The sequence below is a fragment of the Mus pahari genome, chromosome 2 (genome assembly GCF_900095145.1).
Source record: "Mus pahari chromosome 2, PAHARI_EIJ_v1.1, whole genome shotgun sequence".
In the NCBI taxonomy this organism is placed as follows: Eukaryota; Metazoa; Chordata; class Mammalia; order Rodentia; family Muridae; genus Mus; species Mus pahari.
Window position 1 is genome coordinate 151,872,281 of NC_034591.1, and position 17,791 is coordinate 151,890,071.

Sequence of the window (17,791 nt, forward strand, 5' to 3'; positions counted from 1 at the left end):
CACACACACACACACACACACACACACACACGTACATGCACACGCATGAACATACATTGCTCAGCTGCCATGTACTTGTAGATATATACTTTTGTTTGTTTGTGTGTCCTGTAGCCCAGGATGACTTTAAACTTGCTGTGTAGCCCAGGATGACCTCCAACTCTTGGGTCCTCCTGTCAGTCTCCAGGTATGGGATTACACATATGCACCACCATGACCAGCTAAACACATACTTTATAAAAGTATAATCACTTGATTCATATTACTTCCCTCTTTTACGTAGTCATTTCTTCTAACTCATCTGGTATGGTACATCTCTTATGCCAAGCACTCAAAAGTCACTGTACGGGGATCAAGAACGATACTCTATCCCTTATAGAGTTGGGCTAACTTTATTTCTTAAAATAGAAGTGAATAAGAAATATAGTGCAGACATTCAAATAACAGGGCAGGGTCATGGTCCATTGACTCCAGGAATTGGATCTCTGTGAGGATTACATCTCTGTGGGACCGCATGGAAAAGCAGAGGGTCTCCATGCTGCCATCCTCACAGGCTGGGGCCCTGACAGCCACACTGTCACCTGCAACTTCTTAATGTTCCTTGACTTTTGCTTAGGGCTTCCTGGGAACCTTTATAGGCGTCAGTCTGCACTAGTTTTGGAGAGTAAGCTGTGCTGAAGACGGGGGCCAAAGCAGTTTGAGAGATGAGGAAAGGGTTTCTCTGGCTCACAGGTCACAGTCTATCATGGAGGGGAGCCAAGACCTGAACCTGGAGGCAGGAAGTGAGTTGAAGACTGTAGAGTGGCACTGCTTACTGGCTGGTTCTATCTCTTCTCTGTTTCAAGTTCCTGCTTTGAGTTCCTGCCTGGGCTTCCCTCAGTAATGAACAGAAACATTAAACCAATCACATTAAACCCAATCAACATTCTCCTCCTCCTCATATGGGTGTTGGTAATGGTCTTTATCACCCTCACAGAAACTCTAAGACAGAAATCAGTACCAGTGTTGTCTACTTCTGTGACAGATATGACGTTGTTGTTACGGGAGGATTGTGAAGGATTTTGGAAATTTGGGGCTACAAAAGCCATTGCCTGTTCAGAGCCCTCTATTCTGTGGGAGGCTTGGAAGAGAATGCCGAGAGCAATGGAGATGTTAGAGGCCTGACTTGTGAAGTTTTGAGGCAAGTCTGAGAGTTCTTCATGTGATATTTTAAATCGAGACTACGGACTTCTGGTCAACCAGGGCTAGAGTGTCAGCTGCTATCAAGAAGAGACCAGCATCACTGAGGTGAAGTCTGCTGGGAATGCTTCCTCTGGGTTATCACACCGAAGCTGTGGTTAAGAGGGGCCCAGGCTGCATCTCATGCTGGCACCGAACCCCAAAACGCATGAGCCTGCCTCATGTTTACTGATTTTGGCAGCATGAAAGGGCCATGGAGAGCTGTTGAACCTTGGCAAAAAGTGACAGAGTTAAAGTCCCTCAAGAGAGTCCAGGAAAGGCCATTGGTGAAGATTCAGTCTCAGCTGCAGTGGTCTCAACCAGCATAGTTGAGATGCCAGAACTAGATGATGACCAGCAAGTATAACGAGCCAATATGAGCCTCCTGGGCGAGCCATGTGTGCTATGACAGGGACGTACGCATAAATGACAGCGCCACAGTGAATGCTTGCCAGGCTCTCTGGAGCCTAGAAGACTGAGTACCAGCCCCTGGGCAGGGAGTTCCTGACAATGTCGAAGGGTTTTGCTTCGATTTGATTATGGCTGTGCCCTGGTACTCACCTCTTGGAATAAGAAAATATTTAACTTTTAAATATTACTTCTTCCAAAGAACTTTGGAGTATTAGAAGGACTTTGGTTATTTTAGAAAGACTTTGAACTTTTAAAGAGGCTTTGGATATTTTAAAGAGACTGTACTCTTGAGGTGTTTGAAATTTTAAAGGCTGTGGGACTTTAAAAGTTATTTATGTTTTATGTTGTAATATTAGCATTAATATGAGATTCAGGAGATGAACAAGAACCCCAAGAGTGAGACATTTATGTGTCTAGTTAACAAGGAGTCAGTTTTACTGGCTCGTTTTTGCCAACTTGACACAAGCTAGAGTCTTTTGGACAGATGGCTCCTTAAGGGCGGCCTATAGGCAAGACTGTCAGGTGTTTTCTTGGTTAATAATGGACGTGGAAGGACCTAGACAACTGTGGGTGTTGGCTCTTTCAGGGTGGTGGTCCCAAGTTATATAAGAAAGGCTGAGCCGGCCATGACAAGCAATCCAGTAAGCAGCACCCTCCATGGCTTCTGTTTCAGTTCCTGCCTTGAGTCTACCCCAACTGATACACTGTAACATGAAAGTCGAAGATGATACAAACTCTTTCCCAAGTTACTTTTGGTCACAGTGCTTCGCCATAGCAATAGAAAGCCCAACTAACACGATAACTAACAGGATTCTACAAACACTGCTTTTACAGGCTCAAGAATAATGAGCCAGTGTTCTTTTACTTGACCATTATTTCCTCTTATCTTTACATATTTCTTACTGTTGTGAATCCAGTAACCCTAAATTCTGAAAATTTGCTACCAAACTATATAATATCTAAATTAAATTCTGGTATATAACCCCTGGACTTGATATATCAATACCAGGGGTTTAGGGAAATGGTTTGGGATAAAGTTTTGAAACTGAGACTTCAGAATAAGGAACATTAAATAAATACAGCCAAGTGTGAAAATAGAGATTTTCTTCTGGGGCCAGAGAAATGGTTCAGTGGTTAAGGATGCTTGGGACCCTTGTAGAAGACCTGAGTTCAGGTCTCAGGACCCACTTCAGATGGCTCACCTGTAACTCCAACTCCAGCGGATCTGACACTGTCTTCCGGCCTTTGCAGCACTCAAAAGGACGCACAGAGACACAGACACACAGAGACACGCGTGTAAACGTAAATGAATCATTACGAGAGTTTTAGAGGACTGTCCTTGAGTGCTCTAGTGAGCCGTTGTAGTGCAGAAGACAGGGGATGCGGAGTATGGAGTCAAGTGCTACCTGGTGGGGGTTGTGAAACGGTGGCGAGTTGCTTCGATCCACCAGAAGCTATTTCCCTATTGAAAATCCATGGCTCATAGTCTCTCTTCATATTTTGTGAGAACTATAATAGTGGCTATCATAGATTAGATACACACAGACACAGTCATACACACAGATAGGCAGAATGACAAACAGACAGACAGACACACAAGCATACACACACACACACACACACACACACATACACACACACACACACACACACACACACACACCAAACTGCAGAAAAAAATAAGCAAACTGGAAAACTGAAAATGATAAAATGTGGATCTAAGTAGAAAGAAGTTCCCAGAAAATTTGCAGTAGGCTCATGTTCCCCAGTGTAAAATAAAATGGTCCCCGGTTTTCCTTTGTTACAGTTACTCTGAACCCCTGAAGGATAATCCTATTAACATATGTAGCCAACCTTTGGAAATGTAAACTGAGAAATGTGTTTATGTAATGGTTGGCCTGAAATCTCCAGCCTTCGCAAGCACTGCCAAGGAGGTGGCACAAAACCAGCCTGTTTATTTTCTGGCATGGCACATAAATTTTGTCCACCAAAGTTCCAAGACTTCACTCAAAGTAGGGCTGTCACTAGTGGTCGACATAAACCAGATGCTAAGGAAGGGGGTAGAGCTCAAAAGAGCCACCAACGGGGCTTTATAAAGGATACATTGTAAGCAAAGTTTACACTACCAGCAGGATTGCTCAGATCTTTGGTGTGTGTGTGTGGTGGTGGTGGTGGTGGGGGGATGGCCTGGAACCTGTGGCCCTCAGACTCCTGACTGCTGGGCTCACAGGGCTGAATCTCCTCACTTGGCATAGCACCCTTTCTTTCACTCCTATTGCTACTTCTCCACCATAGACTCTTTATGTCATATATATGTGTGTGTGTCTCCAGCCACTGCAGACCTTTAATAAGCTTCGCGAAGTCCATTTTGCTTAGCTAGCAAGGTCTCTTGCTTCAGATATCTTTTCCTAATAATCCATCATATTCTTTGTTTTCAAAATAATCTCACTAAAGCTCACTCCTGTCCATGTTACTTTCCTGATCCAAAGGCTTTGGGTGCTCCCAAATACCAATCAAGTTAAGTACAAATCTAAGATGTGGTACTGCGGTTTTAGCACAAATGTGGTTCTAACAAATTCTCCCTGTCTTCTATGCCTTCCCCGTACCCTGTGCCTTGGGATCAAGTTGTCACCACTGATTCTTAAGTACATTTAGTCTTTCTCCTTTGGCCATGATCCTCCTTTAGAGTACCTAAGTTTATCTAACATATACTTCCAGGTTTAATTTTTTTTCTAAATTTCCACAGTATTTCCATTCCTGTAATACCTTACCTATTGTGGTGTTCTGTATTAGTATATTGATTATAATCTTCACTCCGATTTAAGATCTATGAGGGCAGACAGTATATTCAATATGTTTTTATCACTAGCTCCTTCCACATAAGAGCTGTCTAATAAAATGTTTAATAAACTTAAGTCAAATAATCAGCATATGAATATATAAAATTATGAGGCTGGGCATGTAGCTCAATTGATGGTGTGATTGCCTAGAACACAGAAGCCCTGGGCTTGATTCCCCTGCGCTGCATAGGTGGGGTATGGCTCTAATCCCAGTATTTAGGAAATGGAGGATCAGAAGTTTAAGGTAATCTTCATCTATGAATCAAGTGGCTGTCCTCAGATACATGAAACCTCATTATATATATGCATATGCCTGTATGATATATATTATAAAACTCCTGCTCTGTCTTTGTCTCTGTCTGTCTATCTGCCTGTCACACCATCCCTGGTGTGTGTGTGTGTGTGTGTGTGTGTGTGTGTGTGTGTGTGTGCGCGTGTGAGTGTGCACTTCCCTGTTTAACATGACCTTAGAGATAATACGGTCAGAACTTTTATTCTATAGACATAAGAAGTTAATAAATGCTAAGCAGCTGACCTGCCCCGTTTTTTGGGCAAGGGACGAAGCGGCCCCTTTAGTGCCCCATCTTGGCTCTCAGTTCCTGTCCCCTGCAAGCTGCATCCCCACCTCTTTTGCCAGCCTGAACTGAGTCACTATCCTGGCCAACAATGTCCCTGAACTTGGCACCAGCGTTAGTGTCAAAGACATAGAGTTCTTTCCTGTCTCAAGAGGGAAAACTAGAGGAAGGCTGGAGCTGCCAGCCCAGCTTACCAATCGAAAGAGGCAGATGCTGTTGCTGGTGACGTTGAAATGGGTCAGGACCTCAGAATGGTTGCTGATTCCAAATGATACATCTTGGAACTGTTGTGCCATGCTCCGGAACACAGACACAATTGGTATTTCTAAATCCTAAAAACAAAACAAAATAAGACAAACAAGTGAAGAGACATAGAGGGAAGAAAGATATGCTCATGCCAGACATTATCCTTACACATGCAGGCTATATTTGCAGTGTCATTTTTGAGTGTCCCAGGCTCTGTGAAAATATAAGGTTCTTATCAAAATTGTGTGGGATAGTTATACAGCCTGAATTCTACCTGTAGCTGAGAGATGCCTCGGTGTCCAGAGGTCTGTGTAGTTGGACTATATAGCCATTCATGCACCCAGAGAGGCAAATGTTTTGGGAACAATTTGTGGAGGAACAGGGAGACGTAACATAAAGGAGCAGCAGGTGCTAAGCATGGTCCTCGGGAGCTGTGCAGGAGCTGAGGCCGTTTTCCCCTCTTAACCACGGATCCTTCAGGCTTGCGCGCGAGGGTACTTAATGGCCTGTGCACCTGTTGTACCCCAGGCCTGCAGTTAGGAAGCTGGGAGGCCAGTCATTAGTGATGGCCTCTCTCCTCCCGCAGACCCTGACCCTGTAGTCCTTGCTGTGTTAGGATGGCTGTCCACAGACATGCCAGGCAGTACGCAAGAGTCCACCTATTTTCCCTGCATTTCAATGAGCTAAAGTCCATGTGAAAGGAGAAGGGAAGGTTGCTACTCTTGAATCTGGGAACACAAGGCAGAACTGGCCATTCGCTCTTTTGAAAGGAAGAGGGTTATTCACTTAGAAGCTGTGGACATTTGTTGGAGGGCTCACGGTGTAATCTGGGCTTTGGAATTGAATTGCTCAAGGACCCGATGGCGCCATCTGGTGGTCCTTTCTGTTACTACACCCTTCTAGTTCTTTGCTCTTCCTGTTCTGAAACTCAGTCCCTTCGCACCCAAAGGTGACTCCTGCTGGCACCCCATCCCAGCCATTTCCAGCTGTGTACTCGGAATGGACAGGGTGGCTATGAGTTGGAATCAAGGAATGGAAGTAGACAAGAAGGTCTGAATAGGGGCTGGGTTAGCTGTGAAGATTGCCATCTGCTATTACCAGAGCGAGAGGGAAAGGCTGGGATGAGACCCTCTTGTGTATGACTGTCATGTGTTAGCCTACAGCCAATGAGGAAGCTGTCAGTAATCCTGTCACCTTCCTCAGTATTTGGAGAAGGTGAGAAAGAAGAGTGAGGGTCTCCCTATTTTTCTTAGCATAACCTGTGAAAAGTGTTTCCTGGTTATAACAGATTGATTTAGCCTGAGTGTGTGGCATAGTCCTATTAGACCACTACTCAGGAGGCTGAGGCAGGAGGATTGTCCATTTGAGAGAAGCACAGGTTACACTGCAAGTTCTAGGCCGGCCTTAGTTTTGAGACCCTATCTTGAATAATAAATAAATGAATAAAATTTAAAAATGCCTCTACTTTCACTTCTGCCTATGAACAGGGTTCTATGGGTCCAATCTGAGGGTGTTTAGGGAAACGATGAGATTTGACTGACTTCCTGCCAATGCCCACTTTCTTTCAAAGTGTCCACAGGTAAGGGGATTCAGCCATGAGACTCAGAGACCCTGAAGCAAGTGAGAGAATGACCTCATGCAGAGGGCAGCAGCTTTGAAACAAAAGAACCTTGGATGATGATCGGAAAGCAGAGTGTGTGCTCTCTCATTCCCAAATGTCACTAGCCCAACAGGCCCCTGGCTTGACTACCTTAGGGTCGAGCATGTCCGATTATGGGGTATACAGGTGGGGTGTATCACAAACCTGGAAGAAGCCTATGATGGCCACTTCAGCAGCAGCGATGAATTCCAGGGTGGCTGGGACGTCTGTTAGCCATATGGGTTCCTGGATAGTGCTGAGACCACCTGCGGTGAAAGAAGAGGTGTGGGCAATACACATCTTAACTCAGAAACGTCTGGAAAATGTCTAGGCTTGGAATGAAAATACGCATGGTATTTTCACACATCCTTGTCCCTGTCTTCTCCACAGGGCAGCTTCGCTGTGGCCACACCACTGCCCCACCCCCACTGCCAACTTTTTTTTTTTCTTTCTTTCTTTTACCCGTGGCTTCTTCAACATCTGCTGTAACCTTTGGAACCAGCCCACACACGAGGACAAACGAGAGGATTAGGCATCTAGACCTGGTGATTTTCATTGCTCCTCTCCGGTGCCCACTGTAGATGTTGAATATGGGGGTGCCGATCCAGGACAGGCTGGTGAACTGAAGTGGTTGTGCGTTGTACGAGCTCTGGGAACCTTGCAGCTGACTCCAGGGGGGAACGTTCACCTTCTGTGATAAATGGCTCACACTGGCAGAACTCTGGGACATAGCCAACCAGGAGAAAGTCATGTCTGTTCATTTAAATAATAAAAAATATGTAGGTACTATATGCGGCTTATTGATTTAAGCAGTCTATAAATATGGCTGTGAGCTGACCCAGTGCCTCTCAGCTTACATTTGTTTTTGTTTGTTTGTTTGGTTTTGGTTTTTTTGAGACGGGGTTTCTCTGTGTAGCCCTGGCTGTCCTGGAACTCACTCTGTAGACCAGGCTGGCCTCAAACTCAGAAATCTGCCTGCCTCTGCCTCCCAAGTCCCAAGTGTAAGGATTAAAGGCATGTGCTGTCAGTACCCCGCTAAGCTTACATTCTTGATGGGAAAGGTGAACACAAAAGTCCATGATTTAAACATGTATCAGAGAGTGGTGAAACACAGAAAAATTCTTAGGCTGCTATGAGACACACGAGAACTCTTAGGGCCATGTGGGATTTGATGGAGGATGTTTGCCTCGAAGTAGTTACAGACAGAGGCCTGGGTGACTAGGCTCCCGGCATCAAAATGTGGGACAGACTTGTGTTGCTTTTCTCTGCTGTGAGAAAATATTGTAAGTGACCAGAGCAACCTAAAGAAGGCGGGGTTTATTTTGGTTCCCAGATTGAGGGTGCAGTCAATCGGCAGGAGAGCGAGAAGGCTGGTCACACTATGCCCACAGTCAGGAATGATGAAGAGGGATGGTGGCGTTCAGCACTCTCCATTGTAATCAGTCCGGGACCCCAGTAGGAAAGGACACCACCCATAGGTAGGGTGAGTCTGCCCACCTCCATGAACCTAGTCTATAAACTCCCTCACCAGCAGGCCTACGGGGCTTGTCTCCTAGGTGGTTCTAGAGTCTGTCAAGCTGACGATCACTATTAACCAACCACAAGTGATTTAGCGGAGAAGAGCCAAAAATCTAGACGTGAAAACAGAATGTGAAAGAACTTTAGTCGCTGAGAATTATGGGAAGGAAGAGAGTGATAGATGTGGAGACCATCTTGTGATAGGCCTTCATGTGACGTAATAAAATAAAGTAGCGCTGAAGCTTTCACTACTTCGTCAGTAGATGTTGGGAGCCCACGCAGCAGAAGACAGCTTGATTTGACCCACGAGTCAAGGCTAAGAAGAGGTTTCTACAGGCAGTGGGGTATACATCTCAATCTTAGATGGGGCTGTCCTAAGAAAATATTATATAATAAATGAGATTTAGAATGTTCATCTGCTGTATTATTAACATTCTCTGACCATTATATTGTGACAACCTGTTGACAAGGATATAAATGTTCCCTGTTCTCACCCATAAACCCACGCATAAGACAACTCAAAATGTGGGCTTTCTGGTACCATATTTGTTTGAAGGACAAAGGAAAGCAAATGAGGTTCTCAGTCACACACACAATTTTATTCTTTTTCTTTGGTGTTGTTTACAGTGTCACCCACAAAAGAAGAGCTCCCCTTGGCAGAGAAGACAACGGGGTTCATCGTACCAGAAGAACCCGGTGGCAAGAATAAACTTCTGAACGGAAGGCCCAGGAGGCATCAGCGGTAGCTTGCCCATTTCTTGGCCTTCAGGACACAAGGTGGGAGAAGAGAGGAGGCCAGGGTTTTAAGTCTCATTTGCAGGGAACACTTTGAGAGATGGAGTAAGATAAAACATATTGGTGATGAAGTGTGTGTGTGTGTGTGACAGAGAAAGGGCCCAGCTAGGAACAGGGAGGGAAGAGGGAGATGGTGATCAACATGGTCGGGAGAATTCTTCTGGTGGGTGGGGGGAAGGTGGCAGGAGGGATGGACAGACACACTCATTCTGTCCAATCCTTCTTAATGGCCAGGTTCCATTCCCAGGTGAGGTGGTCCTGTTTGTCGTCATCCGTGAAGAAGGACTTGTTGTGGTAAGTGCCTCGGGCCAGCATGCCCTTGGGAGCTTCCTCTACTGGAGTGAGGAACTCGTACTCCTCCGGTCGGGGCCCGTAGCTGCCAACCATGAAGGTGGCTTTATCCACTGGGAAGAAAGAAAGGGCCGTTAGTGTAAGAGTCCGGTGTCAGAAAAGCAAACTAAAAATGGGAGAGCCTGGTGTGCAGCTCACATGGGCAGAAGCTGAAGCAACAGTGTCCAGGCCTGGCCCAACATCAGGTTTACCTGGGACATTCTCTCTCTGTCTCTGTCTGTCTGTCTGTCTGTCTGTCTGTCTGTCTGTCTCTCTCTCTCTCTCTCTCTCTCTCTCTCTCTCTCTCTCTCTCTCTCCTTCTCTCCTTTTTATAACTAAGCCAGGTGTGCACAATTCCATTTGTAGTATCAGAGAAGCTAAGGTATGAACAAGTTTAAGACTAGGTTAAGCTGCACACACAGGAGACCCTGTCTCAGAGCCCAACCAATCCCTCCAGACAGATATATTAAAGCATTCTTAAAACCCCAAATTTCTTTGAAAGCATGTGACTTACTTTGCCAGTCACTCTTCATACTTGGGGGGTGGAGGTTCAGTAAAAGTATCAGAGTTGATTCTGATTATTAAGCCAGAGTATGGGGTGACTTAAGTCGGTGGACCTGAAGTCTCTTTACAGAGATGTAGCAGATTGCACCGTTAAAAACTGACAGAGGACAGTCAGGTAGGCAAACAAGTTGAGACCTACATTCTGACCCCAGTTTTGAAGCAGTTCAAGATAGGCAGCATATAGGGTGTTCTTTCTTTCTCTATATAACAGACTTCAATGTCTTTCTATGTATGTCTTAGTTGGAGAAAGTTACTGTGACATCTGGGGATCAGGATATGTAGAATTTAGGAATTTGAATGTTAGGTGGGAGGGGAGATCAGCAAATTGGTCAAAAGTTTAAAAAAATGGAGAATTGGTACATGCGGTCAATCAAACGTACTTATGAGGGAGGGGAACGATGGGGTGTGAATTCAGAACAGCTGGGGTTTAAATGGCAGCAGATAGCTGTTAGGCGGGTGCAGCTGCCCTTTTAACTGTTGCACACTTTAGAGGGACAGCTGCACGCATGTCAGGGGCTGCTCGCCACACGCCAGGGGCTGCTCACCGACATGAGTCAGCGCTGCCTCTGGGCTGGGAGGAAGTAGGAAGTTGAGCTGGGTTTTCACTGGAGAAGACGCTAGCAAGGCCAACGGTGTCTCTCAGGCCCCCGATCGGCTCTGGAATTTGATCGACTGGCTCCTATGTCCTGCAGTCACATCAAATCATAACTTCCCTTGGCTCTTCTGTTGCTTTGGGGACTGAGCTCTGTCATATTGTTCCCACATCTGGCACAGAGAGTAGGATGGGCCAGGAAGGAATGTGGAAGTGTTTGGGTTACCATTCTGCCCAAGGAACATCCAGAATGACAGCAGAATAATATGCAGTTAGTTACATACTTCAATTACACTGCTTTTTCTCAGGCCTAGAGAGAGATGTTCCTCATTTCTTTATTAAGAGACAGGAACACCACTGACTCTCTGTCTCTCCTCCATATTGCACCCCGATGCTCACCCCCTACACATTACCTCTCTGCTCCTCCCACTCCCATGGAACTCTACTCACCCCTAGGACACAATCCCAGGGCACGCAGTTCTTGTTTTTCTGATGTGGTTTCACACTGTGAACTGCTCCCACTTTTGAATATCTGGTGTGTGCGTGCATATAGAACGCACGTGTGCAGGCCAGAAGTTGGCCTCAGGTGTTCTTCCCAGGCACTAGCCACCTTGGTTTTGTTTTGTTTGAGACAGGACCTTTTCACTGGCCCAGAACTCACCAACTAATCTATGTTAGCCAGTGATGCTCTGGGGTCCTCTTGTCTCCACATCTCCAGGCTGGGATGCATACCACCAGGCTGGCTTCTGTTGATTCTAGGGCCTCAGACTCGGGAATTTGTGCAAGCACTTTACCAACAGGGCTATTTCTTCCTCCACTTCTTCACTTTTGATGACTATTTTTTGACCCTGTCTTCAATTCATCTTGATTCATTTCTCCATAGGAGTAACAAATTTAAATCCAGATTCCAAATGTTGAGGGCCAGTAGTTTGTCTTGTTTGAATGATGGTCTCAGTATCTTGGTCTGATGTGCCTGTCTCCCTTTCCCTAGCGTGGACATGCTATCTACCTATACCTGTACCTGTACCTGTACCTGTACCTGTACCTGTACCTGTACCTGTACCTGTACCTGTACCTGTACCTGTACCGGTACCTATACCAACTCTTGTAAGTTTATAAGCAAATAGAAGTGGTTGCACACAATCCCTTACCTCTCATGCCAGTCCTGTATGTCTGCTGAACATACTTCAGGCCAGAAACAATATCCTTATTCACCTGTAGGTAAGAAGCCCACAAACAATTCAGATTAGAGACTCTATGATTTTTCTGTTTGGTTTGTTTGTTTGAATATTTCCTACCCATCCCGTCCAGCTAAACCAAAATCGGAGAGACCCAATCACAAGACTTAATGCTGCCAATGCAGGTTTCATCCTCGACCGTTGTAATATTTTTCCATCTAACTGTGTTTGGGGACGGTGTTAGTGAAGACAATGTCTCAGTATTCTTCACCATATTTCTCCTTCTTTGGTGGCTTGGGCAATAATCTCTAGTTAGTGAAAACACGGCCCCTGTTTCAGGGAAGGTTATAAAAATACCAATGGAAAATTTTATGTCAGTCTGTGAACACCATATCCTCAGAAATGATCCACCTAGCCTATGAAAAACAAACAAGAGGGAGTGAAGTGGTAATGGAAAGTCAGCTAGGAGAGGCTGAGTAACTGAGGCTGGAGCCTAGAGGGAAGGTTATGGGTCACCAAAACACCCTTTCCCATTAATAATGGATGGATCCCACTGGTGCCTGGCACACACTGCCAGACTCTCTCACCATGGACATTATCTGAGCTATTGCTACTTTCCCTAGATGCTCAATGAAAATCCACCAGGATGGAATGGAACTGCAGACAGCCTAGCATTTTGTTTTCCATGACTCATTATACCTGGGCCAGAAGTGGGTTGTCTGTTAGTTTTTCACTGTGGTCATGTCTATACAAACAAGTTAAGGAGGTCACTGACTCATTAGCTGTAGGGCTCGGGGAACGTTCAACTGCAGAGGAACAAAAGCATCTTCGATAATTTCCTCTGTGAACAATTACGGCTGTCTGTACACATAGTGGGTACAATAGTTAAGACCAAATCACCAGGGCTGTCCTTCATTCTCCCCATGGTGAAATCGCCCAAGAGTGAACACTGTCACCTTAGAGTCTAAACCGTCGAGCTTAGCATGGGCGATAAAGCAACCGAAAGCAGCTGGAAGGAAAAGAGCCTTACAGAGAGATGGTGATGAAATGAAGCCCCCATTTCCTAATCACCCCTACTCTTACATCTAGCCCAAGGGAACGGGAGAAATGACTGCATCTTTAGATGACCCTCCAGCCTGACCCTTGGACCCAGTGGGACTGCATAGCTGAAAAGACAATCCAGCAGTAGCGAGAATTGTAAAAAGAGGCATCTGCTGTGTGACTAGTGCTTCACTCGATAGAAACATATTTAGGGCAGAAAAAAAGATGAGTACACACACACACACATATAACACACATATGCATATGTGTGTGTGTGTGTGTGTGTGTGTATGTGTGTGTGTGTGTGTGTCTCGCTACTATATATCTCACCGCCCCCTCTCCCAAAGGAAGACATTTTAATGTTATGAGTGAACCTGAGCGCTGTGGACATTAGAGATGCTTCACACACTTAAGAGGCAGCGTACAGGGTGTGGGGACCCACAGAATCACCCTTGTCCGGGGTTCTAGGGTGCTGTCAATTTTAGGATAATAAGAACCCTGAGAGAGACGGTGTGCTGGAGGATCGTAGGTAACTGCTATTCTAAGCATCGTGTCCTTGAACATTTGTCAAGAGATGTCAGTAAAGATTTAAATAGCTCTTTAATTCCTCATTACTGTGACCAGGGTCCCTTCTAACTGTAACTCCAAGCTGGGACAAGCTAGAGACTAATTCAGCTTCACTTGGGTACACACAGAGTGGTCTTAACCTTGGTGGAGCCTGACACCAACTTCAGAAGTGGATTTGACTCAGGGGCTCCTGTGCACCTTGATGTACAACCCAGGCATCTCTAGAGTCACCTATATTCATAGATCTCTGCTTGTCTTCTTATTCAGTTAAAAGCTGCTGGTTGGATTTTATTTGTAAACACGAGTTTTCTAAACTGACAGCACAGCAGTGTAAATGACTAAGTTCTAGACTGGTGTGAAGTTTTTCTGTGCATTTTAGACGTGAGGCTCTCCCCCAAACTCCAGTTGCTCTGGTAGTAAACAGCATGGCAGGAAGCAAAGCCATCCACAACTCAAGTGACAGCTGTGTCGGTGTCAACAAACATTTCCAGGATGAACAGACTTTAGGCATTTAGTGGTAGAGGGTGGCTGACGAGACATCTTGCATCATATCCTGTGCCCAGTAGAAAGATGAGCCCAGTATGTACCAGAGAGAGCATATGGGGTCTTCCCTGGTGGAGCCCTGGAGAACATGACTGAGTGGAAATGACCAACAGCCAAGGCAAACAAACCCTGAGATGCAAAACAGTGCGACTCTCACTTATTTGCCTTCAAAGTCAAGGTTGTTTCCCCGGGATCCGTAACCAGTGACATATGTCTATTCATGAGAGGTGAGCTTACGTCTTGTTTAGCTTTGCTACTATCTGGTCCCCTGATCCACAAGTGCCACTGCGATTCCTAGCCACTCTGTTAAAAACACGGTTCCTGTATCTGGATGGTCATTGAGCAGTTGGGGGAATCCTGTTTTTTTGTTTTGTCTTGTTTTGTTTTGTTTTCCTATTTGTTGAATCATTGGTTTGACCATTTCTTGCCATATACCCATGAAGACCTGCCATTTACAAAGTCGAGTGAAACAGTGGAAGGGAGGGGCACACAATTTTAGCCTAGCTCTGGGTGCTTAGGTTGCGGAAGGAGGAATCCTCAGGATACCCAGCAGCGTGTGCCTGATGGATGTAAGCAGCAGAGGTTCCGAGAAAGGATGATGATGTCCCCGCTAGGTAAAGATGGGAAGTAGGGGTGGCTCTCCACAGGAAGAGCTCAGAAGTGGAAACAGGTTATTCCAGAACCAAGCTGGAGAAGGGACAGCAACCACCACCACCAAAAACAACAGTGACATCAACAGAAGACCAGCACAACAATGCAAGAAATGGGGTATAGAAAAGCTAAGAGCCCATGCGGGAGATTAACTTACTTTGAAGTTAATTTTCACCCTGTATTCAATACCTTCCTTTAGCACAAATGTATCCTTTTTGAGGGCCTCAAGATCACCTGTAGAAGAGGAGTAACAAAGTTACTATCCCCAGGAACTGCCATATGAAGAATGAAAGCTAAGGTTCAACACCTTCTGCTGGGCCCATCTGGGTTACGTGATTCATAAGGATCCTATTCAGAAAGAGTGTGAGATTAGTGTAAACACACATACACACACACACACACACACACACACACACACACACACAACCTATACTGGCTGAAATCTTACAGCTTAGTTATTAAAAAAACAAAACAAAACAGTAACATAGTAAAGGGTTTTCCTACAAGCTTGATGTCTATGCTAAAAATATAGGTTTTTTTCCAAAAATTAGTTGTGAAGATAAATCTTTTTTCCCCATAACTTCCAATCAGTACTCAGGAAGATAACCATATTTTATTGTTGTCAATAACAAAAAAGTGTCAATCAACCAACCAGCCTAGAAGAAATTGAGCTAATATTCTGTCTATTTAAAACTTCATGTATATACATAGCTAGGTGGAAACATGAGGGTTTCTTTCAAAGAAATATAAAAATATAGATATATAAGAGCATCAGCCTTTGGCTTTCGAAGAATTGATAGGCTTCAAGAAAATTTCCCTCCATCAATTCATACAATTGATATTAACAATTGATAATATATGGTATTTCCTAGCTTTTAAAACTGCTTTTAGTTTTTATAATTATTTAAGTAAGCGCTCACTTTGGACTTACTGGACTTGCATTTACAACATTTTTTTTAAAGGAAGAACATTCCAATTGTAACAGCTTTAAAGTTCATAACCCTGAGATCTGCCATTAATTCTTAGGGCCTGCTTAAGGAAGCTATGACAACGCTTTCTTTAGTCTTTCCTCCAAATACTCCTGTATGGCTCAGTTGTGTATGCCTGCATATACATGTGCATGTGTGTGCACATATGTATGTGTGTGTATATGTGCATGTATATGTATATACTTCGGGAAAGTGTTTGACTTCATAAACACTGTTGCATGACTTTAGTTCAGCACTTTCTCTAGGACAGAAATGCAGGTTTTCTCTTCTGAGAGAGGACAGAGACCAAGCTCTTCTGCCTGGTCCTCCTTCCTGCCTGGGCATGTCCTCAGCAGCACCAGACCGACTCCTGCAAACTGACACAGCCTGAGTCTGGGTGAGAGAATGCGTTTCTGCCTGGGGTGATGCTGCAGCTCGGGGCCATGCATGTGCGCATTGGGTGTCTGCTCTACTGATTTCAGTTGAACAGGAAGCCTGTCTTCTCAGGCCCTGATAGAAATAGCCATATATGGCAAAGCACACATGCCCTGTGAGAGGAAGCTCTGCTGCTAAACGTTCTGCTCTAGACCCGTGCTCTCCTCCGGCTCCTGTACAGCTTTGACTTCAGTGACAGGTCTACCTTGGATGCCCCTGATTTGGATTTATGTCCCCTTTCCCAACCCTCCAACCGGCGATTATTTTCCCTTGAAGCCCACCTTCCCGGTTTCTGCTCATCTCCTCAAGATCTGCCTAATGAAAGTCGATGGCCGTTAGTCACAAAAGGGGAAATAAACACCAATGATTATTTTGGGGTTTTGTCGGAGAAATTGTTTAGGAATGGAGTTTTAAGCTTTGGGTGTGCGGAGCAGGGGAGTGTGTGTCATTATTCAGGGGGTGTTGGGCTTTCCTCCCCTTCTGCTAAGGCCATAGCTGGGGTGAGATTAGTGCTTTTGCTGGTATTCAAACCATATAAAAAGTGTGAGTCTAGCCACGCACAGCATCTGTCTCAACATTTCCGCCTGCATTGTCTCCTACGAGAATAGCTGTTTCTTCTGTTACCATGTGGAAGCACAGATCTGAAGTAAGTACTGCACAAGTGAGTAACTGAAGGCTGAAGAGACCGCTCGATCAATAAAATGCTTGTTGTGCAAGCAACGAGGATTTCCTGAACCCACATTTAAAATGTTCTGAATTAAATAAATAAATAATATCCCCTCCCCCCTTATTAAATGAAGCTGTGCATGCCAGCTCTGGAGCAATGAGGACAGGTGGATCCCTGGAGCTCACCAGCCAGGCATACTCGCTCCTGTGAGAGAGCCTGAGGTGCACTTTCTTGATTGATGCTTGCTGTGGGAGAACCCAGTTCATTATGGACAATAGTTCCCCTGGGCTAGTGGTCTTGGTGCTTTAAGGAAACAGGCTGAACACGCTTTGGGGAGCAAGACCATCCAGTAAGCAGATACCCAAGGTTAACTCGCATGCACACATGTACTCCTCATATGAACACGAGTACAGAAGCAGAACAGTGCACAGATACACACATAACCACAAGAGGTGTCTAACTCTCCATTGTTCCACTACATTGAGTCGGGAGCTGGATTTTTTCATTAAATACAGAAAGCAGTGGACACTGGGAATGCAAATGTTTGTGGACGGGTACCAGCGCATGCATCTCTAAGGGCCACCTGACTAGCTTTTTCCAGTGGGAATTGGGGACAAAGATCAAATTTTCCCTGTGACATCGTAGACCCCTCTGAACAATAGAGATGTGTTCGCTTACCAGTAAGGTCCATGGTGATGGGTCCTGGTGCACTGTCACAAACAAGGCTAAGCCGGGTAACAGTCACATTGGGAACTGTTGGGTCTGCAGGGTTCAAAAGAAACCATGAGCACATAGAAGGGCATTGTATAGAGAAGAGGTCGTGAGTACATGCATGGGAGTGCGTGCGTGTGTGTGTGTGTGTGCATGTGTGTGTGAATGTGTGTGTGTGCTTGCAAGCATGTGCATGCAAACATGCATGAGTGTGTGCATGTGTGTGTCTGTGTTAATGTGTGTGTGTCTGTGTGTATATATATATATATATATATATATATATATATATATATATACACACA

At 45.1% G+C, this 17,791-nt stretch overlaps 2 protein-coding genes across 3 annotated transcripts in view; both read right to left on the bottom strand.

The window, feature by feature from the left end:
* The window catches only part of Erp27 (endoplasmic reticulum protein 27), a 16,500-nt gene extending 8,961 nt beyond the window's left edge, over positions 1–7,539 (bottom strand). Inside the window, exons 1-3 of the mRNA XM_021191277.1 lie at positions 7,392–7,539; positions 7,095–7,195; positions 5,239–5,376 (exon numbers count right to left, since the gene is read on the bottom strand). Coding sequence (XP_021046936.1) covers positions 5,239–5,376; positions 7,095–7,195; positions 7,392–7,485 — 333 coding nt within the window. The 5' untranslated portion in view covers positions 7,486–7,539. The remainder of the gene's footprint in view (positions 1–5,238; positions 5,377–7,094; positions 7,196–7,391) is intronic.
* A 1,439-nt stretch (positions 7,540–8,978) lies between these two features.
* Arhgdib (Rho GDP dissociation inhibitor beta) overlaps positions 8,979–17,791 on the bottom strand; it is an 18,662-nt gene continuing 9,849 nt past the window's right edge. For both annotated transcript variants that reach the window (XM_021190881.1, XM_021190878.1), the window contains exons 3-6: positions 17,457–17,540; positions 14,866–14,942; positions 11,880–11,943; positions 8,979–9,646 (exon numbers count right to left, since the gene is read on the bottom strand). In XM_021190881.1, the coding sequence (XP_021046540.1) occupies positions 9,447–9,646; positions 11,880–11,943; positions 14,866–14,942; positions 17,457–17,540 (425 nt within the window). In that variant the 3' untranslated portion in view covers positions 8,979–9,446. The remainder of the gene's footprint in view (positions 9,647–11,879; positions 11,944–14,865; positions 14,943–17,456; positions 17,541–17,791) is intronic.